At 58.3% G+C, this 23,975-nt stretch overlaps 6 protein-coding genes across 6 annotated transcripts; 3 read left to right on the forward strand and 3 right to left on the reverse strand.

The window, feature by feature from the left end:
- Positions 1–1,158: 1,158 nt before the first annotated feature.
- UV8b_03974 (uncharacterized protein) lies at positions 1,159–5,115 on the forward strand (the record flags this gene model as incomplete). The annotated part of the gene is made up of 3 exons (XM_043141472.1): positions 1,159–3,650; positions 3,786–4,474; positions 4,631–5,115. 3 exons carry the CDS (start codon positions 1,159–1,161, stop codon positions 5,113–5,115), a joined length of 3,666 nt encoding a protein of 1,221 aa, XP_042997406.1.
- Positions 5,116–5,631: 516 nt separating this feature from the next.
- UV8b_03975 (uncharacterized protein) lies at positions 5,632–6,706 on the reverse strand (the record flags this gene model as incomplete). The annotated part of the gene is made up of 3 exons (XM_043141473.1): positions 5,632–5,884; positions 5,976–6,433; positions 6,605–6,706. The coding sequence occupies 3 exons, from the start codon at positions 6,704–6,706 to the stop codon at positions 5,632–5,634; spliced, it is 813 nt and encodes a 270-aa protein (XP_042997407.1).
- Positions 6,707–7,486: 780 nt separating this feature from the next.
- Positions 7,487–10,650, reverse strand: UV8b_03976 (uncharacterized protein; the record flags this gene model as incomplete). Its single annotated transcript, XM_043141474.1, has 2 exons — positions 7,487–7,814; positions 7,922–10,650. The coding sequence occupies 2 exons, from the start codon at positions 10,648–10,650 to the stop codon at positions 7,487–7,489; spliced, it is 3,057 nt and encodes a 1,018-aa protein (XP_042997408.1).
- Positions 10,651–11,994: 1,344 nt separating this feature from the next.
- On the forward strand, positions 11,995–14,915 carry UV8b_03977 (uncharacterized protein; the record flags this gene model as incomplete). The annotated part of the gene is made up of 4 exons (XM_043141475.1): positions 11,995–12,083; positions 12,200–12,800; positions 12,923–14,524; positions 14,628–14,915. 4 exons carry the CDS (start codon positions 11,995–11,997, stop codon positions 14,913–14,915), a joined length of 2,580 nt encoding a protein of 859 aa, XP_042997409.1.
- Positions 14,916–16,370: 1,455 nt separating this feature from the next.
- On the reverse strand, positions 16,371–18,500 carry UV8b_03978 (uncharacterized protein; the record flags this gene model as incomplete). Its single annotated transcript, XM_043141476.1, has 7 exons — positions 16,371–16,558; positions 16,659–17,462; positions 17,596–17,829; positions 17,913–17,967; positions 18,029–18,205; positions 18,280–18,313; positions 18,382–18,500. 7 exons carry the CDS (start codon positions 18,498–18,500, stop codon positions 16,371–16,373), a joined length of 1,611 nt encoding a protein of 536 aa, XP_042997410.1.
- A 134-nt stretch (positions 18,501–18,634) lies between these two features.
- Positions 18,635–19,248, forward strand: UV8b_03979 (uncharacterized protein; the record flags this gene model as incomplete). The annotated part of the gene is made up of 3 exons (XM_043141477.1): positions 18,635–18,816; positions 18,971–19,025; positions 19,141–19,248. The coding sequence occupies 3 exons, from the start codon at positions 18,635–18,637 to the stop codon at positions 19,246–19,248; spliced, it is 345 nt and encodes a 114-aa protein (XP_042997411.1).
- Between the last annotated feature and the right edge of the window lie 4,727 nt (positions 19,249–23,975).

Here is a 23,975-nt window from a genome sequence, read left to right on the forward strand (position 1 = left end):
GCAGACGGGGAATTGGGGCAATGGAGCTATTTTGCGGATGCGGATGGGCCAAACGAAGAAAAGAAAGGGCTCGATTTCCTGTCGGATCTCTCGTCATCGTGCGGGAGGAATAAGCGCAGCTTGGTGATGACGGGGAAGCTCGCTGCCACCCCGTTGATAAGCTGATGTGTACGGCTTTCGGCCATTGATGACGGGGCAACCCTGCGGCAATGGAAGCTTGGTGGTTGTTTGGAGACGCGGCATTGACGGCCAAGCAATCCCTTCGTTAACCCTGGCCAAGTCGTTTCACCGTTCGGAGCATCTGCCAGGCCTTTTCATCAGGGAGAAGTGGCGGGGGGCGCGCCTAGCCTAGCCGTGCTGGGTCTGGTGCTGCTTGCATTGGGCGGGCAGAAATAGGCCAGGCGGCACAGGCCTGCGGCGAATCAGAGCAGAGGCTGGGCCAACTAAACGGCAACGGGCCAGGGGCCTCCAGCCAATCAAGGATGGCTGATGGTTTAGAAAGCTGCAAGCGCCCGCCGACGAAGAATCCAAGGCGAAACAGAGTGTCGACGGGCATCCTCATCTTGCCATGCACCACCAACCTTTGGGCCACTCACACGCTCACACACTCACACGAACGATCTGGAATTACTGGGCCCCCCGCCAGAGGCCCCCCGCCAGAGGCCCGCCGCTGGGCGTCGACGGGGCAGGGGAACTCAGGGGGGGAGCCCAGTCTGCGTCGGCTGTTCAAGAGTTCCCTCGAGGTGCGGCTCGCTTTTCGTCGACGAGCGGAGAAGAGGGCCGAAAGGTGTCGAAAGGTGTCGAGGGGAAACGAGAAGGCTCCTCTCGATGGCCAAACCCAAACCAGTTCCTGACGCTTCCTTCTCCTTTCTCTTTCCCGCCGCCTGCCAGTTGTGCAGATTCCCACGCTGACGCTTCTCGAGCGGCCTTGTCTGCGACCCGTCCCCGTCCCGCCTTGCGCCTTGCCGTCTGCAGGAGGGAACCAAACCCCGCCCCCCTCAACTCGCAAATCATCCGACAGCTTTCGCGACGCAGACCAGAGTTTCTGCTTCCGCCGTTGCAGATTCCCACCCAGGGCAGGGCAGCCCGTTCCCCAAGAATAGAAAACGCATCGCGGCTCCCCCCCCCCCCCCCCCCCCCCCCCCCTCTCCCCAAAAGATGGAGAGGAGCCGTGGCATCCCTGACCAGGAAATGTTCCTGAGCAGACCGGCTCCGGATGGGTGCGGCGACAGCCCCACTGTCGAGCCCTTGCGCATCTTCAAACCAAAGAGCCCAGAGCCGGCTGGCCGGAGCTCTGCTGCCTCTCCCGCAGGCCGGCCTTCGTTCCCTCTGCCTCCCGGTGCCTCGAGCTCCGCAGCCCCTCTCCCTTTCCCCGACGACGACGACGACGACGACGGCGACGTGCGCAAACCGACTCCGCCGAGGCCATATGGTTCCGCGTACAACGACGCAGCGCCTCGTCTCGACACCGCTCTCGCCGAGAAACGGCCGGGCTTGGCTGAGAGAAGAGGCGCGCCGCCAAAGGTCATTCATTCACCTTCGAGCCCCGAAGCCGACCAAGGCCTGCTTCTGCTTGCGCGGCCTTTGCCGGAGCAGGGCCGCCCCAATCCTGCTGGTGCAAACTATCCGAGCTATCAAAGGGTCTACTACCCGCCCCCGGGCGCCGCTTCAACGGCTGCCTCGTCCAACCATGCCGCTTCTTCTTCGGTGCCGCCTCCCATTAGCGAGCATGACGACCACGGCGTGAACCGGTTTGCCTCAACCGCCTCCAACTCCACCACGCGCGCGAGCCGCGGCTCCCCCCCGCCCCCGGAGACTCCCGTCGTCGAGCCGGGGAACGTGCCCGGGGGTGGGATCGAGGCCCGGTACGCTGCCTCCGGCATCGCTGGAACCGCGACTCTCACCAGCTTGCAGGCTCATCAGGCACAGAGCGCTGCCGCTGCCCAAAGGCTCGCGCAGTACGGACACCAGGCCCCTCCCCAGAGACCCTGGACGCCAACAGAGGCACCAGATCAGGCTCCCTCAGGGCAGCCTACTGTATACCAGGGTGCGAATGTCCTGTCTAGCCCTGAGCCGCGGCCGGGCGCCACGTCAGCCCCTCCGCAGCAGCAGCAGCAGCAGCAGCAGCAGCCGCCGAGTTCGCATCAACCCCAGAGGCAGAATCAAGGCGGGGGGGATGCACCTGCACCGCTGCAGGTCAGCGTTTTGGAGCAGGATTTCCAGCGCATGGGGACCAAGACGCCGCCTCCAGCCTACTCGAGCGTCAACCCCAACGGCAGCTCGGCATATCCGAGAGACAAGCAGCAACGGCCTCAACAAGCCCCCGGAATCGTTGCCGCCGCGACGAGGCCGCAAACCGCTCCTCCCGCTGGGGCGCAAGCCTCGGCAGCACCACCGCCGTCGTCGTCGGCGTCGCCGCCACCTGCCAAGCCGGTCGCCCCTGTCGCCGTCGCTGTCGCTGCTGCCGCGGCCGCGGGACTGGCGTCACCAGCCCTCCAACACCCCGGACATCCAGCCTTTGCAAACGACCCACGGCCGGACCCGAATGGACAGCCGCTGCAGTCCCCCAGCCCTTCCACCATCTCGCTGCAGACTCAGACGGCCACGCCCGCTTCTCCTCCTCCTTTGCCGGAGGGATGGATCGCTCATCTCGACCAGAACTCCGGCCAGTACTACTATATCCATCTTGCGACCCAGGCAACGCAATGGGAGTTCCCCAAGGGCCCCAACCCTATTCAGCACGAGCAGACGCCATTGTCGCCTACTGCTTCGACGTACGGAAACCCCTTGACCTCTCCTCTTTTCGGCAAGCAGGCCATGGGGTCGCCTCTATTCGCCCCCCACACACCAGGGTATGCCGAGAGCATCATGAGCGTCGCCTCTCACGCGCCCACGGCGGCTGGGTTTTCCGGGCCGCCCCCTGGCTCAGGCGTGGACATGTACAGGATCCATCCCACCAACGGGGTGTATTTCGGCCCATACCTGCGCTATGTCAACATGGACGTGGAGAATGGCGTGTGGCTGGGCAGCATCCTCCTCGTGACGGACGCGCCTCAGCCTCCGACGATCCACGTGCATCTCAGCGTCGACCTCTCTCCGAACCCGAAGCAGCTCCAGCCTCGGCCCATCTGCACGCACCAGCGGTGGACCTTTTACAGGTACGATCTGGAGCTGCCGATGAGCGAGTGCGGGACGGAGAGATGGACGTACGCGGTCACGTCCCACCTTGGCTGCACCCGGTACGAGTTTGTAGTTGCAGGTCGGTATGAAACCGGATGGCGGTTCATCGCGCACTCGGGCAACGACTTTGCGGCCGGGACGTCGCAGAACGAGAGAGCCCGCCTCGGCGGCGTGGGCTTCATGTGGAAGGACGTCCTGCAGAAGAATGTGGACTGCGGCGGGTTCCACGTCCAGCTTGGGCTGGGCGATCAGATCTACGGCGATAGGCTTTGGAGAGAGGTCCCGCTGCTCAAGCAATGGCTGGCGATGAGCGGCAGGGAGAACAAGAAGAACGTGCAGTGGACGGCCCGCCACGAAGAGGACGTATCGCATGCCTACTTTCACTTCTACACGAGCCACTTTGATCAGCCCTTTTTGAGAGAAGCCTTTGCGCAAATCCCCCACGTATTGCAGATGAACGACCACGACATGTATGTGTAAAAAAAAAAAGCATGAAAATTCCCCCGGCCCCTTTTCGCGCTCCCCCCCCCCCCCCCCCCCCACCCAACCTTTTGCTCGGTATGAGATTTCTTTCGGCAGACTAATGATTATTCTTCTTGTTCCAGCTTTGACGGATATGGGTCTTACCCAGAGTACATGCAGTCCTCGGCGATATTCAAAAACATCGGCCGCATCGCGACCGACATGTACCTCCTGTTCCAGCACCACACGACGGCGGAAATCATGCGGCACGTCCGGACCGACCACGACGTCTTCACCATCACCGGGACAGGGTGGCACTTTGTCAAGTACCTCGGCCCCGCCGTCGCCGTCGTCGGGCCGGACTGCCGGTCCGAGCGCACCCAGGCCCGCGTCATGGCCGGCCAGACGTACCAGGGCATCTTTCCCAAGGTGGCCACGCTGCCCCCGAGCGTCCAGCACGTCGTGTGGATGCTGTCGGTGCCGCTCGTGTACCCCCGGCTGGACGCGGTGGAGAGCCTGGCCAACACCGTCGCGGCCGGCAAGAAGGCCGTCAACACGACGTACAACATCCTCGGCAAGGTGACGAGCTCGGTGGCCGGCGTCGTCGGGGGCAAGGAGGCCGTCGCCATGGGCTTCTCGCAGGTCAAGAAGGCCGTCGGCAAGGGGGGCCTGATGGGCAACGTGCTCAACCACTTTGGCGAGCTGGACATCCAGGAGGTGCTCAAGGACATGTGGACCCACGAGACCAAGGACCTGGAGCGGACGTACCTGATCCGCACGCTGCAGGGCATCGCGCAGCAAAAGGGCGTCCGGATGACCTTTTTATCAGGCGGTGAGCTTTCTCCCCCAGTGGTTTATTTTTAATTTACTTTTATTTTATCCCCCCCCCCTCCCCCCCTTTGTCTCTCTTCGACGTTCGTTTTTTTTTTTTTATATTATTTCTTCAGTTCTTTTTTTTCCATTTGCGTCGGCGGCTGATCGGGCGCAGATGTCGCGGCCTCGGGCGCCGGCCTGCTCCACGACCCGACGCACCCCAACGACCACAAGACCATGTACCAGATCATCTCGTCGCCCATCGTCAGCGCCCCGCAGGGCGGCTACCTGCTCAAGATGCTGCACAACCAGAAGACGCTGTACGTGCCCCGCAACGGCCACAAGTCGACCCACGAGGTGTCCGACACCAAGGAGGACATGATGGAGATATTCCACACCGACGCCAGCGGAGCCGGCCGCGAGATGAAGAAGCTCATGGGCCGCAGGAACTACGTCGCCCTTGTGGCGTTTGACCAGGAGGCGGCGGCGGCGGCGAGCCAAGGACCGTTCAGCCCGAATCCCAGCATCGGCAGCGGCAGTCAGCACGGGCTGGCGAAGCTCAGCCTGGCGGTGGACTTTGTCGTGCAGGGAGACGGGGCCTACACGGCTACGACCAAGTACGGGCCCGTCATCATTCCGCATCTCGAGTATGGGAGGTAGGCGGGAAGCGGGAAGCGGGAGGCAGTCAGATGGGCTGGGGTGATGCGATCGCGCGGGTTGGCTGGTGCAGAGCTGAGGAGCACAAGTCGACGATGGGCATGGCCAAGTCGTGGATTTTGGATATACCTGTCATGAATCATTTATCCCTTTTGCTACTATTCTCCTCTTCTAGATATACTCTTTGCCAGTAACTGCATGTTTACCCTGTAACAGCGTCGCATGGTATGGGTCAAGGCCATTGCCATTCACACCTCCAGACTGGATTATCAGAGCTTGCAAATTACTCAAACCAAAAAATGTACATAGGGGAGAAATGAAGCAGCAAAAAATCTTTGCAGGCAAGTGCAACGAGTTTCTAAACTTTTTTCTTCTTTATCCTGGATTTCGCACTCCTCTCTTCCCTCTGAAATTTTCTTCTTTTTCCCCTCACGCCTCCGACCGGACCCGCTCAGTGACGAATCTCGTGCGCCATGGTGGTCCCTCTCGGATGCTGGCGACGGCCACTCCCGGCTGCGGCTACAGGTCAAAGAGCTCCTTGAGGATGCGCATCGTGTCATCGGGAGACTTGACGGCGTGTCCAATGGTGCGAGGGTCGCTGTAGATTTCCCAGTCGTTGCCGCCTTCAAAGGCCTTGTCGCCAAAGAAGTGGATCTTGGTGTAGGCAACGCCGCCCGGCTTCTGGGCCTCTTGCTCGAGGTGCCTGAGGCAGTAGGTCTTGTCCCAGCCCCTGGGGAAGACGTCGAAGGAGATTTGGCCGCCGATGGAGTACCTGCGGGGGAGGGTGTTTTCCCTAATTTAGCACAGGCAGGCACGGGCGCACGCTCGGCAACGGCAACGACGCAACTTTTGGGCAAACCTACGTCAGATCAAGGTCGGGGAAGCGCTCCCTGAGGGCCGCCACAAACTTTTTCCTCACGCCGGCCCCGCGGTCAAACTGCTCAAAGTCGTTCCTCTCCTGGACGCTGGCGTTCCTGCCCACGGGGCTCACGTTGATCATGCCGTTGCGGAACTCGACAAAGGTGCCCCGCTTGACGGGCACGTCCAGGTCGGCCACGTAGTGCAGGATGAAGCTGACGAGCTGCTTGTACTTGTCCTCGCCGATCCAGCGGATGAAGCTGTTGGACGGGAGCTCCTGGCCGAGCTTGTAGGCGGTGAGGCCGTTTTCAGCGAAGCAGTAGTCGAAGAGAGTGGTAACGGGGACGCCGGCCGGCTGGCCAATCTGCTCCTGCTGCTTGGCGAGGTCGGAGCCGCCGACGTAGCCGACGGCGCACTTTTGGCGGAGGGCCGCGAGGGTGGCGAGGATCTCGGGGGAGGCGCCCTGCAGGTGGTTCAGCAGCGGTCTTGGCTTTTTCTTCTCTTTCCTTTCCTTTCTCTCTCTCTTTCTCTCTCTCTATTTTTATTTTTTATTTTCTTTGGGAAAGGGGGAGGGGCTGATGTGAGAGTTGGGAGCTGGCCAGCGGAACAAGACCAGCGGGAGTCGGTGACTTACCAGACGGGCAGGGGTTAGGGTGCCGTCCACGTCAAACAGGCAGATGGTGTCCTTGAGGGGGCGTTCCTCGAGAGGGGCAAAGGCTGGCTGGGCAGTGTCCATTGGTGGCGGGAAGCGCTGGGAAACGAGGAGACGGCTTCTTGTTTGGCAATGTTGCGAGGTTGGATGGAGGGAAGGGGATCGCGGGGACGTGGTATGGGGTCCGGAGCTGGGAAGGAGGGGGAGGGGCAGACGGAAGCTGCGAAGAGCGGTTGGTGCAGGTGCAGGCAGGTGCGGGCAGGTGCAGGCAGGTGCGGGCAGGTGCAGGCAGTGACTGTCGAGTACCTGGCCCAGCTACGGCGTCGGCGTCGAAGCTGCCGGTACATACCTATGTACCGCATACCGAACCCCCTCATGTGCCTCGTAGCCCTGTGGCCCTGTGGTCCTGCGTCCCTGTGCCGCTGCGCCGCAGAGGATGGGAGGCCATTGAACTTGTGGGGCCGAAGCTCCCCTCAGGCCGGATTTTGCGGACGGCGCCGCCTCGTGCGCCGCGGATTGGCAGCATCGGTCCCAGTCCCACTAGCACACCTGATACGGACGGAGTACATTCACCATGTAAGGAGGTAGGTACCTAGGTACCTATGCAGCCGCTCCGTGTGTCTGTCCATCATCGGCCGCGCCTCGGCCAGGGAACCCATCTTTTATTCCGCTGCGCCGACTACCTTTTGCACCACACGATACAAAAACGGGAAACAAGCCTGACAGGACAAAGACAAGAGGGAAAAAGGTGAAAAGGTGGAAAGGTGGACAAAAAAAAAAAAAAAAAAAAAAAACCTAAATAAGAAAGAAAGAAGCAGATGCATCCCAACTTCCTCAGGCACTCGGACCGACCCCCGTCGCGCTTCATGATTCCTTCCACACGCCCGTCACCTCCACGACGACGTTTGCAACCGTGCTCGCCGTCCACAGCGCAATCAGGCCCCATCCAATCTTCCGGCTGAGGATCCACTTGTTCAGCGGCACGGCAACCAGCAGCATGGTGAGCATGATGAGCAGAGTGACCGCCGAGATCATGAGCGTGGGCCCGACCTCTACGCTGTACGGTCCGTATTCGATCGGCCGGGTTGGGTGCTTTGCGTGCTTCTTGTTCGCCTTTTGCACCATCATGAGGACGCCGCCGATGCCTATCCCCAGCAGTATGTTTAGCATTGGGCCGCCAAAACATGCCGATCTAAGAGGGGGAAAAGGGAAAAGGAAAGAAAAAAAGAAAAAAAGAAAAGTCAGCACGCTGGCACCGTCAAGTTGGAACCCACACAACGGACAAGGTTGAGCACTCACAAAGCCATGACGGGATAGCCCAGTCGTGCCACCGTTATGTCGGCCACAAGATCGCCCACACTGTTTCCCGCCGCGAATATGGTCAAGCCTAGCAGAGCCTCTGAAATGTTCAGGATGACGCCAAACGTCTTCAGCACCCCCACCACCTCGCCGGCAATGGTGGAGATCCAGGCGATGCTGATGACGAAACCCAGAAAGCAGAGCAAGAAATGGTACCGGGGCCGCTTGTGCTCCGACGTGAAGACGAAGAGAAAGGCCAGCAGAACCAGAGACAAGACAAGCGTGTACAGCGTCATCTTGAGCAACGTCCTGCCTGGGCTCGAGAGCTCCTCCCGCATGTTTGCCCAGAGTATCATCATGGCGAACAGAGGGCCGGTGAAGAGCTGCAGACACGCGAGCCAGCGGTTCCAGCTTGGTCGCTCTTCGTCTTCGTGGCTGGTAGATGCCATGACGGACAGTGCTTTCGCCAAGGATGGCTCATCTGCCCCGGCCCCGGCCCCGGCCCCTTGCGGTTCGACAGCGGTATCCTCGGTTTCAAGACAAACTATGGGTTGCGACGAGCATGGTTGAGCGGAAACCACGCTGGCCCTGCGTGAATGCCGTCTGTAGCGCTCCCACTCCCCTTCTGCTTCCGCTTCGTGCGCCCCGACCGAGATGGCGGGAGCGACGTGTCTCGAGTCCCCGCAGCCGCCGCCAGCATGCAATGTGGAAAAGCCATCGTCGGAATCTTCGCTGGTGTCGGATTCCACGACTGGGAGTGTGGCGACGAGCAAGAATATGCTGGGAACCGATATGGCGCTCAGGAACTTGTCCCAGATAGACTTGTCCCTCCATCCCTGCAGGGTAGGAAAGAGCGTCGCCCAGACAACATGCGGCGGCGGAAGGACTGCATAGGGCCACCAACGTACTGGCCTCCGAGCTGCCGTCCCCGGAGCCTGCACGTCAGGGAAGCTGTTGTCGCGTCGACAAACTCCAGCTGGGGGGAACAGAAGGTCGGCGGCTCGCTCCAAGGTCACGTTTGGCGTCATGGCAACGTTGGGCGACTCGGCGCAATGCGGAAAAGGTGAGTTTGTCGACGACGCGTCGCTTTGGCTGCTGCGGCGGCTGGGTATGAGCAGCTTGATAGGTCCGGCAGTGTCGCCACGCCTCTGCTCAGCATGGCTTGTTTTCCCACCGCCGCTCGTGCCAGGAGGGCCCAAAGGAGGGGGAGCAAGATTGCCTCCGACTGTGAACGGTGGAGATGGTATGGTGCTTCGTGTCGATGGAGTTGGTCCGGGCACCGCCAGGCTTGTGTTGGAGAACAGCGAGTTCGAGTCGGCCAGACCATCCTCGTCCATCAGGTCAGGCAGTGGAGCCGGTGCCGTCGGCGGCATCCCTGCGCACGAATATGCTCGATCTCGGGCAGCAGCTCCTCCTGGGATCGACAGTGTTTCCCAACGCTCTCCCTCGGAAACCTCGCTTGTTGTGCCTCTCCGAGGCCGACCAGATATCTGGTGATCCGAGTAGCTCCTCCCCGGTATGCGTGAAAGCTGCAGAGTGCTCTCGCGCTGCAGTTGGCTCAGAGCGGATCGGAACTCGACGGCGCCGACCAAGCTTGGTCGGATGGGGGGCAAAGCGTAGGATTTGCGTCTGGCTGGACGTAAGACACGCATGCTTCGAGATACCTCGGCAGCCACCAGACGGTCATGCTCGTCATCGCTTCCATCTGCCGTCGACCTCGCATTCTCAATGTCTCCGTCCTGCGTGGCAGAGCCAGTCCCGGGCCCTCTTTCCGGGGTCAACGTGTCGTGGATAGGGATAGGACTTCTCCGAGAGTCGTGCAAGGAGCCGTCCTGCGCAGCTTCTGGTTCGTCGCGATAGGGCTCCCCCGCCAGTTCATCGTCAGCGGGCCCAGCCATGCCGTAATAGTGGCTACGCGCCTCGCCCTCGCGTCGCAGGAGCCGTCTCCTCCTGGTCGAGTACCAATGGCATCCGACCACAGTCACGACGTACAGGATGTAGTATCCAACCATGGCCCAGCATTCCCAAAACCGTAATTGGCCGTCGGCCAGGAAGGACATGGAAAAAGCGACTGCCACGATGAAGAAGATGATGTCTCGGGCATACGTCTTCTTGTCAACCCGAAACTCGCGCACAAGCGCCATGGAACCTGCCACGACGCCGGTGATGAAGCAGGCAGCTCCGATGAGCTCGCCAACGGCCATGCTAGGGCTGTTGGAGCTCATGGCAGCCAAGGTGCTGAAGACGTCGGGCGATCCGTTCCCAAAGGCGAGGAAGGTCACGCCAGCCAGGCTTTCGCTCAGGCCGAGAATGGCGGCAATGGTGCTCAGGTTGACGCTGAAGAAGTCGCTGGCAGCAATGCCGATGGTGGTGAACAGGAGGCCCAGCCAGCCCGCAAGCAAGACGAAGGCCACGGGCCGGGCCTGGTCAGAGGAACAGTAGTACCACTCGAGATATGGCAGCAAGCCAGCATCGTCACCTTGGCAATACCTCCTCACAAAGGCACACTTGTCCAGCGCGGAGTGAACTTTGGAACACTCGAGCTGCTCAGCCCGTGCAAAAAGAGAGGGCCCTTGGCCGTCGCCAACCGGATGGCGCAAGTCTCCGATCCAAAGCTGAGACGGCAGGCGAAAAAAAGAGTACGCCGACATCAGACCAACGAGACAGAAAGTGGCGACGAAGGGGTGGGAGCGCAGGGGGCGGCTCCCTCTGACGTTATCTGCAGGCATTCTGCTGGAGGGTTCCTATCGCAGAAGCCGCCGGGTGCCATGCGCATCGAAGCGTTATCTCATGCCGCTCGCCCCGGACTGCGAGGGAAAAAAGGAGGAAGACGTCGAGGCCCGGGGACGGAGAAGGGGAGCGAAGTATCGAGGAAGCTGGAAGAATCACGGCAAAGGAAGCACGGCAAAATGGCGGATTCGACCCAACTCGAGAGGTGAAGGCTGTGGAACGGCGGGTCATGTCATGTCATGCGCAGCCAAACACTGAGTGGGTGATGGCGTAGGGCCCTGGGCTACTTTAGTGCTACTTGCATATGGGCTACCTAGGAGGTACCTAGGTAGGTACCTTACCTACCACCTTACCAAGGCAGGTACCTAGGTAGGTACCTTCACCTACCTAACTGGGACTACTTTGCGCACAGACATGCTGCTACTACATGCTGCTGCTACATGCTGCTGCTGGTGGCGTCGGCGACCTTGTTAGGCCATCTCAGTAGGCGGCTGACCTCGGCAGGCAACCAACCAACTACCTAGGTATGTATAAGCACGATTGCTCATCATCATCATCATCATCATCACCTTGGTCTTTAAAAGTGTCTGGTCGCAGGCAGGCGGATCTTCAATGCACCGTCACGGACAAGCAGAGGCCACATATTGACTGTAACTAAATCCTGGCTCCGGCGCGCTGACGTACGAGATTGCCACAGCCACAGCCACAGCCACAGCCACAGCCACAGCCGCCCAATGGCAATGTTGGTGCTACCTCTGCCAAACTTGATCAAGGCAGGCACGGGGCCGGGCACCTGCCACGTCTGTCATGGTTGTTGTCGTGGACCGCAACAGAAACCCTGCACGGTGCAACGTCATCGAGAGCCCCGCCAGACAACGCTGTGTAGGTACCCAACTCACACACATCTCAGACTACGGAGTACTGTTTTGAAGTACTCCTTGAAGTGATGGTCTCGGCACGAGGTTCTTTTGATCCCGCATGCTTCCGCGGTAGGGATTTTAATTGCGATCCGACGAGGATACCCGTATATATCCAGTGTCCGCGGATATCGACGACAGGTTTCATATTCCAGCCGCGCGCATCACGTGATGCAGCAACATCTGGTCGTTGCCCGGATCGATCCACGTCCTCATACTGTAGCAAAAAAAAAGGCCCCACAGTAAGGGACACCGTGCACACTGTACGGAGTTGGGCCATGTACAAAGTACCAGCCAGATGCATGCCCGTCGATCAGGCAGGCGTTTTGTTTACTGCGGGCGCTGGAAGTGGAAGCCTGCAATCAGGACGCGACGACATCAGACATTGATAAGCTCTGCATTTGATCCCGCAACAACGACAAGGAAATGCCTCGGGTTGCCCAGGTTCCACGCGCCGGGGGCGTAAAATCAACGTCCAAATCACATTCGGCGTCACCTTTCAAATCGCCCATAAAGTAAGCTGTGCTCGGGTCCCGGCCTCCGTGCGTGCCGCTGGCGTGAAGCTGTCGTGAAGCTGTAACCGCGTTCGGTCGTGCTCGTTCGTTTCTCACACAACGCGGTTTTCAAGCAGGATCCCTTTAAACGACGATGCGCACGAAAGAGGCCAGCGAATGCATTCACGAAAGGCCCTCCACGAAAAGCAAATCAACGAGATCAAGGCGGCGGCGACGCCCCGAAAAGGCAGCCTAAGATTGGACGACCTGGAAAATGCGTCGCCGGGCTCTGCTCTCGGCACCCCGCGAGGCGGGCGCATTGGCGAGCTCGCGGACGAGGTCATGGTCGGCGGCGTTTCCGTGACACCCGTCAAGCGGGTGCCCATCCTCGCCAACTTTGAGGAATGGATGAAGATGGCCACCGACAACAAAATCAACGCCACCAATTCGTGGAACTTTGCCCTGATTGACTACTTCCACGACATGTCGCTCTTGAAGGAAGGTGACGGGGTCAACTTCCAGAAAGCCAGCTGTACCCTGGATGGATGCGTCAAGATTTACACCAACAGAGTCGACAGCGTCGCCACCGAGACCGGCAAGCTTCTGAGCGGGCTGGCCGACAGCAGCAGCAGCAGCAGCAGCAAGAAAAAGGACCGCGAGGATGCCGAGGGGGAGGGGGATGAGAGCGGGGACGACCTAGATGAAGATGGAAACCCCAAGAAAAAGTCCAAGAAAAAGGTAACGCGACCATTCCCGTTGCCCATCACAGTTGCTTCGCCAAGGCCTCCCCCCCCCCCCCCCCCCCCCCTTCGTCCACCCCGTCGAGAGCGTGCATTGATGATTGATCTTGGGTGTACTAGGCTCAAAGGTCGTCAGAAGCTACACTTGCCCCGTCTTTCAGCTCACTACAACTGAAAAAGTTTGAGCTTGAATTTGCTGTCGATCCCTTGTTCAAGAAAGCCTCGGCAGATTTTGACGAAGGTGGTGCCAAAGGTCTGTTGCTCAACCACCTGATGATTGACTCGCAAGGTCGGATCGTCTTTGACAGCAGCGACGACTCGGGTGATGTCGGCCCAGTTGGCAAGAAGAAGGAGGAAGACGACGACGAAGAAGGCGAGGATGAGGATGGTGACGCAGACCAAGCCGACATTATCGCACAGTTGGAAGATGGGCTGGCAGAGGAGGTGCTTGCTGGTGAGGAGGAACCAGCAGTGGAGATTGATCTCGTTTCTCTGGGCCAGAGGTTTTTGCCTGCCTTGAGCCGTCTTGACGAGCTTGATGTCTGCCCCTCGCTCAAGAGCTTTGACTTGGGAGACCCGTCCGGGTCCATGGACATTCCATTCCTGAAAGCACCCGAAGACTGGAAGGACCAGGACGAGAACCACGCAGTTGGTGGAGACGATTCTGGCATGTTGATCGACGACGACGCTCCGGCCGGATTCGACGACGACGACGACCTTGGGTTGGGCAGTTTCGACATGGGCGGCGAAGTCGCCTTTGGCGAAGGGGGCGAAGCTTGGGCCCGCGACGCCGCTCTCGAGCCCCAGATGAGGGTCTACGACGCTGGCGTGGATGACGAGGCTGCCGAGGGTGGTGGATTCGACGACAACGGCGAGTACATTGTGTCCATGGTCAAGCCGCACAACGCCGACAAGATGCACCAAGACATCCTCGGCTTCTTCGACCAAGCTCTGCGGAAAAACTGGAGCAGCGCGGAGCATTGGCGGATCCGGAAATTCAAGGATGCCACGAAGCCATCCGGCGAGGTCAGGAGACGGAAGGAGAAGGAGCCGTTTGAGATTGATTTCGCAGCGCCGCTCGAGACGGCAGCGGCCAACGCCATTTACACGCAGGCGTCGAGCAACTCGGCCATTAGCCTGCCCAAGAAGGACTGGAAGTCAAAGTCGCGAAACCTGATTCCGGACGACAAGCACTTCAACTCCCGGTCGCTGCTGAGCCTGTTCCTGAAACCCAAGGCCCGGCTGTCGAGACGCCGAACCACGGGCGGCTTCGGCCCGCGGATCGGCGGCTACCGCCACGACGACGACGCACACGCCGGCCACGACCAGGCGCCGATGGAGATGGACGAGGCGTTTTGGGCCAAGCAGAAGGCGCCCGAGGACACGGTGCTTCCGGAAGGCAACTACGACGCCAACTTTTTCCAGGACGACGGGCTGCCCTTTCCCGGGGGTGACGACGCGGACGACGACGACGACCTGGAGTTTGCCGACGCGCGGGAGCACCTCTCTCCCGACGGGGACGCGGGCATGACGGAGGCGGGCGGCATGACGGCCATGCTGGGAGGCGAGACGTTTACCAACGCGGCATTCGGCCACACGCTCGTGACGTCGACCAGGAGGATACGGCCCGAGTACGTCAACTACGCGCGCAAAGCCACAAAGGTAGACGTGCGGCGCCTGAAGCAAGAGATCTGGAAGGGCATGGCGTTTGACCAGCTAGAGGTAGGATTCCGGTTTCCCCCGTTGAGCCTGGTGATGAACTTTTTTCTCTCCGACGTGCTCTCCGACGTGCTCTCGCTGACACGGCTTTCCCGACACAACGCAGGCTCCTCCGCACGGCAACCAGGCCACCCAGCAGCCGCCCGCCGAAGACGAGCCAGACCAGAAGCCCCAGCCGCCCAGCCACGACACGACGCTGAAATTCACGCACGTCATGAACGCCCTCCAGTCGGTGTACCCGAAGACGGCCATGAACGACATATCCACATCGTACTGCTTCATCTGCCTGCTGCACCTGGCCAACGAGAAGGGCCTGGTGATTGACAAGTCGGACGGCCTGGACGAGCTGAGCATCCGCAAGGACTGGACGGCGGAGCTTACCGAGGGGGGTTGATAAAAAAAAAAAAAAAAAAAGAAAAGAAAAAGGCTGGGCGGGCATTTGCCAGCGCGCAGTGGTGGTTGCCTGCCTACATGGGGTGCAAGCCGAGCGAGGCTGCAATTTCACGTCGCGTGCAACCGTTTCGCACGCCTTTGTCGATGCTGCCTGTATGGTATGGTCTCCGCCGCAGCTTGGCCGGCCTGCGGTGACGTCTAGTTCCAAGCGAGGCTGCTATCCTACCGTCTATCTCGCGCAACCTTGGTCGCCTGTCTAGATGCCGCCCACACGTCCGTCCGTGCAAACCTGGCCTTGTCCAGCGGTCCCGTCCGCCGCCTGGCCCACGCCGCCATTCCACATCTCGTTCGTGCCTGTTTGATCGCCCAGATGCGCGCCCCGCACCAGCGCCCCCCCCGGCGGAGCAAACCCTCCGCGACGACCACCCCGCCCGCCTGATTGGCCGCCTGCACGGTGCCCCGTTTCCCCCATTCGGACTTCTAGTCTGAATGTATGTATAAAAACCTGGCGATAAAGCTGGGGGGCAGCTGTGCCTCGAGCGGCACGCGGCACGGCGGTGCCGCTCGAGGCAATGATGTGTGTGTGTGTGTGTGTGCGTATTTATATATGTACACGTGTATATGTACATGTATGTATGTGTGTGTAAATATATATATATATAAGGCCATGGGTCAAGGCGAGTCTGTGGTCACTGGTGCCGGGACCGTGCCCTGCGCGGCGACGCTGGCCGAGCTTTGTTCACTGCGTCGCGCTTTTGCGTCTTGCGGCTGGCGTGTAGGGCAGGGTTGTCTGACGTCTCGTGGACCGTCTTCACCGTCTTCCCCGTCTTCAACTCATTATCCTGCTTCTATATGCCCGGACATGATCTCCGGCCATACCGGATTGTCCTCGCCATGGCGTCATCTTTATTTCAGCCCGCCGCTCTCGTTTCCCGCTTCGCAACTGCATCATCCCGCGTCCTATGCCAAAAAGAAAAAAAAAACACCATTTCAAGGACAACCGAGAAAATACCTTGCGCCGCCCTGCCGTGAGACCCAACGCCGATATATGATTTTTCTTTCCGAAATGTACACACTGCCGGCACGTACAGCCATCCGAAATGGACGAGGCCCGAGGAACCCGAGGCACAAAGAAACGAAACGAACGAAACGAACGATACGAACGATCCGAACGACACGAACGAAAAAGGCCCCTTGTCAATATGTGTGGACTGGCCGTCGACAAGTGGAGAGGGTGCGAACAATTTCGGAATCAAGTTTCCGAAAATGCATAGCAGAGCAACCCAACGCCTGAAGGGATGTGGAACAAGACGACGGAAAGTCGGCAAAGATGCGTGGATTGCACGTGAATTGCCACGGGACCTTTGTCCCAGAGGCAGCATCGCAGCAGCCAGACGGTCATAGACTGGAGTCCAAGCCGACGGAAGGGCCAGGGGGCGTCCCGACGACAGCAAGATCAGCGGCGAACATTGCGCCCGACAATCTCGCCAGCTCGCAGCAAGGCATCCATCCCGTCCAGCCTATTCTTCCCGCCGCGGCTTAACTTTGGTCGGGGCAAAGTTTCATCCGTCGTCATCAACACGTCGCCTTCGCTTGATTGCTCAACCTTCATGTGTTGGAACGGCGATGAGTCCGATTGGAAGCCTTTGCACACACTCACTCGCAGAGTCAGCTTCGTCTTGCGGCCTTGATTGGCAAGCCGGGGAAAAATTGGGAGGGGTGAGGCCGGGGAGATGTCATGTACCGTATCCGCTTGGGCCGTGAGCAAAACCCATGGCCATATTATTCTTGCCGGCTGCGCTCGGTTCGTTGGTGGATACTACTGGGCTGAGACGTCTTTCAAAGTTGGACATGGCATCGTCGGGCCGGTCCGAGAGTAGGGCGTGGATGGGGAGAGGTCCTTCTCCAATCGACCGGCCGTAACTCCCGACCGAGCCGCCCGAGCTGCCCGAGCTGCCCGAGCTGCCCGAGGCGCTGGTGCTGTTGGACGAGGATTCATGGCGCAGGGGCGGAGGTCGCCCCACCGGCATTACGGGACCGCCGCCACCGAACAACGGCCGAGCCAGGCTGGCACCGCCGGTCGGGCTGCAAGCATACGAGAGGCCTTCCGGTGCGGCGGCTGGGTGAGGGTGGTGGCTCACGCCCGTTTGTCTGACGTCCAGCATGTCGGAAAGAGACGGCAGGTGCTGATGCACCGACTCGGGTCTTGCGTCACCGCGCAGCGAGGACGGATGCCTCGAGTGGCGATGCCGAGGGTCTGTCGGGCTTCCGTTGTCAAACTGCGCTATCCGTGGGGACAGGGCAGCATCGTCGAATGAGTTGGGGCCTGACATGGGCGTCGGGGCGGCGGAGGAATACTGGGACCCGGCCACCGACGCCGACGAGTTGACTCGCTCTCGCCTTGTGGGTGGCGGTTCGCTCCCCTGCAGTCGCTCACTGCTGCTGCCGCTTGCGCTCGAGTTTGTCGTGGTAGGCGGTGCGCTGCTGCTTGTGCTACCGTGGCGCAGCCTGGGGGGCTCGATTTTGCTTCTCTTGGAAGCGTCTTGACCTGCTCGGCGACCTAAACGTTAGCCACGGGCCCCTGAGGATGCGGCGGCGGTTGCCGCGGCCAAGGGGCGGCCAAGGGGCGGCCAAGGGGCGGGCCGCGCAAGCGGAATTCACGCAAAGAGAAATCCTCTAACCTTTGTACTGCCTGCTTTGTCTCTCCTTAAAGTCATGGAGGTACTGTGCATACTTGCGGTACTCTGCCGTCTTCTTGTACGCCGTCAGCCCTTGGTGGTATTTCTCCTTGGCAGAATTGGCCTGGTTCTCGTAAATCTCCTTCTCGGCAGGTGGCAGGCTCTGCCAGTTTTCCCCCACCAGCTTTGCAATCTCGGTAAACGTGAGGTTCTGACTTTTCAAGTCTTCTCTCATCTCTGTAGTAAAAGAAACGAGAAATCAGCTTGCCATTGATTGAGAAGGTAAGCCTTGGGGATTGAGGCCGTCGCAGTATACTCACTGTTGGAGAATAAAACGTATGCCGACGGCGGCCGTTCAGGGGCATTCTCGTCTGGCTAGACATGCCCTGTCAGCCTGCGTCATCACCTTGATAGGGGTGACGGGAGCTTTACTCACTTTCGGGTGGCGCCGGTACTTTCTCTTTGTGACGCCATTGGTTTCCGAGGTACCGTCGGTGCGTGGTGAATCACGACTCAATCCATCCTGCTTCTCATCGGAGCCAGATTTGGTCGACGATGCTAGCGAAGCGCTCGGAGCAATGCCTCTCGCGTTGGCAATTCGCCGTTGTAGCTTCTGCAGAACAATAAGTCAGCTTACATGCAACCTTTTTTTTTGCTTCTTCTTTTTTCGAGACGGGGAAAACTTACCCTCCTGTGGCCCAGTTTTACCCCTAGAGCATCTCTGGCCGTTGATTGTTTAGCAAGACGCGCCGTCAATCATGCCACAGGCCAGCGCGAGTGAGTACTAACAGGTCTGATTCCTGAATATCGAGTATGATATCCCAGGCATCGAATCCTTGATGAATAAAGGCATCGAGGTACTGGGTCAAACCCAAGTCTGCAAATATACAATCCAGTTCGTGAGTCATGCAGCGCGATTTTGAAAAGACTGTTGAAATACTATATGCACGTCCGAAGTCCGTATTCAATCGAGCCCGCCGCCCAATACCTAATCGTATGGTCGTTTCCCTCGGCTCGAAGGGCGTGGGTAAGAAGAGGATCGATGACGTCGAATTTCCTTTCAGCCAAAGCCAACTATCCCCTTGACGATGCTATCAACGTGCAGTGCTCAGCTTTGCAGAGAGGAAGCAGATGGGTGGGCGGGTCCAAGATTAGTTGTTTAACCCATGAAAGGAGCGGTATGGAAGGAGATGGGATGCTGGAGAGGAGCAAGCTGATGGGCAGGTTTGTCGAGCAGTATAAGGCGCGAACGTCTTTGGCACTTATTGGTTGCAGGGGGATGCCGGGGTGTTTTTTTTTTTTCTTCTTTTTTTTTTTTTTTTTTTTTTTTTTGGGTATGATTGAGAAGAGTACCGACTAAAACGAAGAATTGTTCTAGGCGCGCAGTATCGAAGGCAGAGAAGTTCGGCGACCGAGGCGGAAGTGACAAGGTCGTGCGTGATTGATATGAGTCGGATCCAAGTGTGGACTATTGTGCAAAAAGGTGGGCAAGGACGATGACGGACAGATGGCACACGAGACCGAACAAAACCAAATCCGATTGTCAAGTGTGTTGACGACACGAGCGAGCTGGCGAGACTAGGCTACTTCCGACCCAAGAGCAAGAGATGGGTTTGGCAAGTGACGAGTTTGAAAGTTATGAAGACGAAGAGGTGAAGAGGTGAGAGAGAGGGGAGGGGGGTGGGATCGGTCCAAGAGCAAGGCAACTCAGCAGTTCGCGCAGATGCTTCTAAGAAAGGCGACGGCGGAACAGCTGCCCTGAAGAAAATGGTGCGATGCGAATCGAGGCCAACATGACCCAGGCAGCCCACCCGAGTTGCGAGGAAGAAAAGCTCTGGCTGGGTTGGGGTGGAGAGGAAAAAGGACGAATAACCCAGGCTGGCTTTGGATGCGATCATAGATTGAAGGAGGGCTGGAGACACGCCCCCCCCCCCTCCCCCTCCCACCGGGGGCGGGGACGTGGGCTTATCCGCCAATACGTGGCGTGTACTTGTACTTGGGAGTGGATCACAACGTTCAGATATGTGGGCAAGAGGTGTGTGATGGCGGCACCGCACCGCACCGCCCCACTTTTCTCACAGGGTTGAAACTGGACGGTTGAAACGCGAGCAAGAGGGCTGGGGCTGGGGCTGGACATGGCATGCACAATAGGCCGGGCGGGCAGTCGTGGCGACCTGGCCCCAGCATTGCTCCAAGCTTTCGGGTTCCGGAGCAAAGACTTGCTTGGATGGGCTCGGGAGTGTTCCTTGATTCTCATCCAAAATCTTGATCATAATTGCCGGCCGGCTTAGCTCACTAGGCGCACCTTGATTCTCATCCAAAATCTTGTATCATAATTGCCGGCCGGCTTAGCTCACTAGGCGCATTCCCCCCGGGTCCGTCCCTTGCTGGGCCGCCGCATGTCCTCTGCTGTCTACTTTCTTTCTTTGGCTTCTCTTCCTTTCATCTCATCTCTGGGGCTGAGGCTTAACCGGGCACACGACGAACCATGAGCGCATGGTATCAGCATCATGCATGTCACGGCAGCCCGTGCTCCACGACCACGACAAGATGGCTTATACCTACCTAGGTACTCCGTAGAGTATTTTGTAAAACTAGCCGACGCGAATAGATAAGTCGGAGCAGCAGCAACGGGCTCTAGCGCCTTGCAAAGTGGCGTCTGAGTGTCGCGTAAAGATTCAACTGCCATCAAATTGCGGCTTGCTTTCCAATCCGGGCTAGCCGACAAAACGCTCAGCATTTTCTTTTTTCTTTCTTTCTTTTTTCTTCCTTTCTTTTCTTTTTTCTTTTCTTTTCTTTTAAAAAAAAACCAGGGCCAGGGTTATATCGTCGCAGCCAGCCCACGGCGACTCGGCACGGGTATGGATTTTGCCCTGACGGCATATTGCTGACGGCACTGGTAATTTAGCGCCATGATGTAATGCTTTTGGCGCCACGCTAATGACGCATAGGATGTTTCTGGTGTTTCTGTTGGATGATAGTGTCCGCCCGGCGGGTCGTCAAACCGTCGAGTTTCATGCCACCGACGAGACGTCCAACTTGTCAACTTGTAATGCCTGGGGGGGCTACAAGTGCCCAAGTCGTAGCCCGAGCTGTTTTTGCTTTTCCACTGATTCGTCAGGCAATTACTCTCCGTTTGGCGCTTGAGGATGCGAAATTCGTGTGGGGAAGCCCCGGGGTGTCGCGGTTGAGCAAATTCGCAGTCTCACAATAGCAAGCCAAAGTGTACCGATGATATCAACACGGTGTCGTAATGGAACATTGACGATGTGCCCGGAAAAAAATGCCCTTGTTCAACCCCAACCCATCGATCGGGATTTGGTCGTCATGGGGTCCTGTGGGTACGCGCCTTTGGCCTTGCAAAAGGGAAAACAGGACACACCAAGAGTGACCAAGGGACGTGGACACACACACACACACACACACACACACACAAACACACACCGTGCATGAGTATCTGTGTGGCACATGCCCCTTTTCCACAGGCTCCAAACATGGGAATATGGCCCAGAGAAGGGAAGAATATGCCAAAGCAGGCCGTGGCTGGCCAAACTCGACGCAGGCCCCCCCTCGCAGCACAGCACGCAAACTATCCCCTCTAAGCATGGACAAATGAATGGGCCAGAGAAAGGAGACGAAGCAAGCGATGGGCCCGTCCAACTCTTCCGATTCTCGGTCCTGGGAAATCGTGATCCGGGGGACGTGCCCAAGCTTGGCGGGCTGGCTGCTAGCCAGGTTGGCAGCTAGTCAGGAAAGGGTTGTATCAGTCATGCTCGGCAAAAGGTTGAAACAAGGTTGTGGTTGCCTCTCGCCAGCAAAAAAAAAAGGTGGCATCTTGCGGCCGAGAACCGGTCGAGTGTGAAGATGGTTCAGGCATGTTGCCATGCAGTGCAGCGTAGCAATCTGTAGCCGAATGACGAGGGGGGGTCCCCGCCTCCCCCTTCTGATCGCGCTCATCGCTCATCGCTCATCGGGGCACTGGAAAACCTGCATCCCCTGCAGAGTAGTCAGCGCCAATCCACCATCGGGATTGTCGTGGTGCAAGATGCCGTTGTTTTCAAGAAACCGCCAAAAGAAAGCGGGCCAAATCTCGATGCGATGCCCGTCCCAAAGCGTTTTCCATGGGGGGGATGGCATGGCCCCCGGATCGGTTTCATATTTATCCCCCCGGAGGTGGTTGCTTCGACGTGGATACACCCGGGGTGGAGGGCGGATACAAAGTAAGCCAAGTGCCACACGCCCCCCACCCGCAAGTGTCGATGGGAGCAGATCTGCTTTGAAGTCGACATGTGCCAGAATCGACATTTTACATGACAGATCGCGGAAACCCGAGGAAAACAGACAAAGATCAGGGCCGTGACCGGAAAGTGAAGCAATCAAGCATGCCCCTTTTCTGCGGGTCACCCACCCCACCATTTCTGCGCAGCCACCACTAATCGGGCATCGACGGGTGAAGCATGCGATTGATTTCCTTACTCTCCCCCACCTCATTTCTTCCCATTTGGAGACTCGCACGAGATGGGAGGCAAAGTTGGATGAGGGGATTCGAAGACGCCGCAACGGAGCCGAGAGACCAATCCACCACGTACGCACGTCACGTCACGTCACGTCACGTACGTACGTAGGTGCGTGGCACAGGTGTCAGCCAAAGGGGGGAAATAATGGATGCAATGAAGCTAATCTGGCTTCTGGTCGGGGTCGACCCTCGACATTCGCCTCGTCCAGCCGTCAGCCAATATCAAGCCAAGTGGTTGCTGTGCCGCAAGTCGGCACACAAGTCGGCACAAAAGTCGACGGATCCAGCCGGTACAGTCATTGGATGCGAGTCGGTCGTCGTCGTGCGATTCAACCCGGCAATTGGCAACGAAAACACCTGGACTAACAACAAAACCAACAAAACCAACAAAAACCAACAAAAACCAACAAACGCTCGAATGGGCAGGGCCGCAGGGCACCCCAGGTGATGAAGAATTGCCCCCGCAACCCATTCTTCCATTGATGGCGACAACGACTGGCTCTGATGAGAGTCTGAGGTGGGGGGGTGGGGAGGACGGAGTAGCTTTCCCCACTAGTCAGGCCACAATTCAACCCGTTTGGAAGCTCCCTATAGGGGCGATTCTGCTGAGTGGGCCAGTCCAACAGAAACTAATGCAAGCATTTTCAGGAAAGTGACCAGCCGCATAAGACTTGGGCTGACGCGATTCATGCAAGGAAAGAGTATCAAGGAGGCTAAAAACTGCACCAGGCATAGGCAATATGGTATAGAGTATATACATACCATACATACGATACGGCCTAAAGGAAAAAGAAACGAAGGAAAAGAAGGAAAACGTGTAATAAGCGGATGCAACTGCGGGGGGGAGGGAGGCTACTACCTACCTCCTAAGCCAGGAGGAGGTACCAAGCCTAGGCTGGGACTCGGAGCTTACGATTCGGAAGCTAAAACCACGACATCATACCGCAGAAAATAGAGAAAAAGGGGCAAGGTATAGAGTTACTCGTTCCTAATCGACCGACCTTTTGCCGCGTTAGCTAGCTCGGATCCTACATACTAAAGAAGCCAGAGAGGGAATGCTAATTAAAACAAAACGTTAGGAGGAGGAAGGAGGAGGAAAGGACGACGAGGAAGCAGAATTGCCCTTAACGCGACGTGGGCATAAGAGTAAGGGAAAGACCAGCCACCTAACTTACCTTAGCTACACTAGTGAAGCTGTACCTACCTCCTACCTACCTTAGGCACCAGATAAGGTAGGTAAGGTACCTTAGGTAGGTAGGTTAGGTAGGTAGGTACCTTAGGTACGTACAGAAACTACCAGACAGAAACCGGGAAGAATTTAAATAATTGAGTCATCCGAGCTCGACTCATCAAGTATATCACCAGGCATTATATACCACCTCTTCTCACCAGCTAAGATTTAACGGGCCATCTCGGCCGGGCATAGCTCCAGCAAAAACCCCCTACGATTCCCTAATTGCCCCAGATATGGCGACGACCCTAGAAGAGAAAGCTCGCAGGCCCTTACTATTCCCCGTTATTGTTCCAACTATCTCGTCTCGTTCCCAAAAGGAAAATCACCGATAACAGCGGAACGCTGGAGAGCACCAACTGGAGATTATGGTCCGGAGGGCTGGGTTTAGGGGATGCTCTAGGCTCGCCGGCGGGTTGCAGGCCCCTGGAGGTCACTGAAGAGTCCGCGAGCGTGGCCTTGGTGGCCTTAGTGGCCTGCGCACCTCCATCTCGAGCCTGTTCCTCACGTTCGGCTCTAGCCCACGCTCTAGCCCGCGCTCCTGCCACCTCTGCTAAGTCTGCTCCTACTATTATGGCGCGATTCTGCCGGCGCTTATGGCAGGAGCTGCCGGGATGGGGGACTTATTCTCGACGC

The sequence above is a fragment of the Ustilaginoidea virens genome, chromosome 3 (genome assembly GCF_000687475.1).
Source record: "Ustilaginoidea virens chromosome 3, complete sequence".
NCBI lineage: Eukaryota > Fungi > Ascomycota > Sordariomycetes > Hypocreales > Clavicipitaceae > Ustilaginoidea > Ustilaginoidea virens.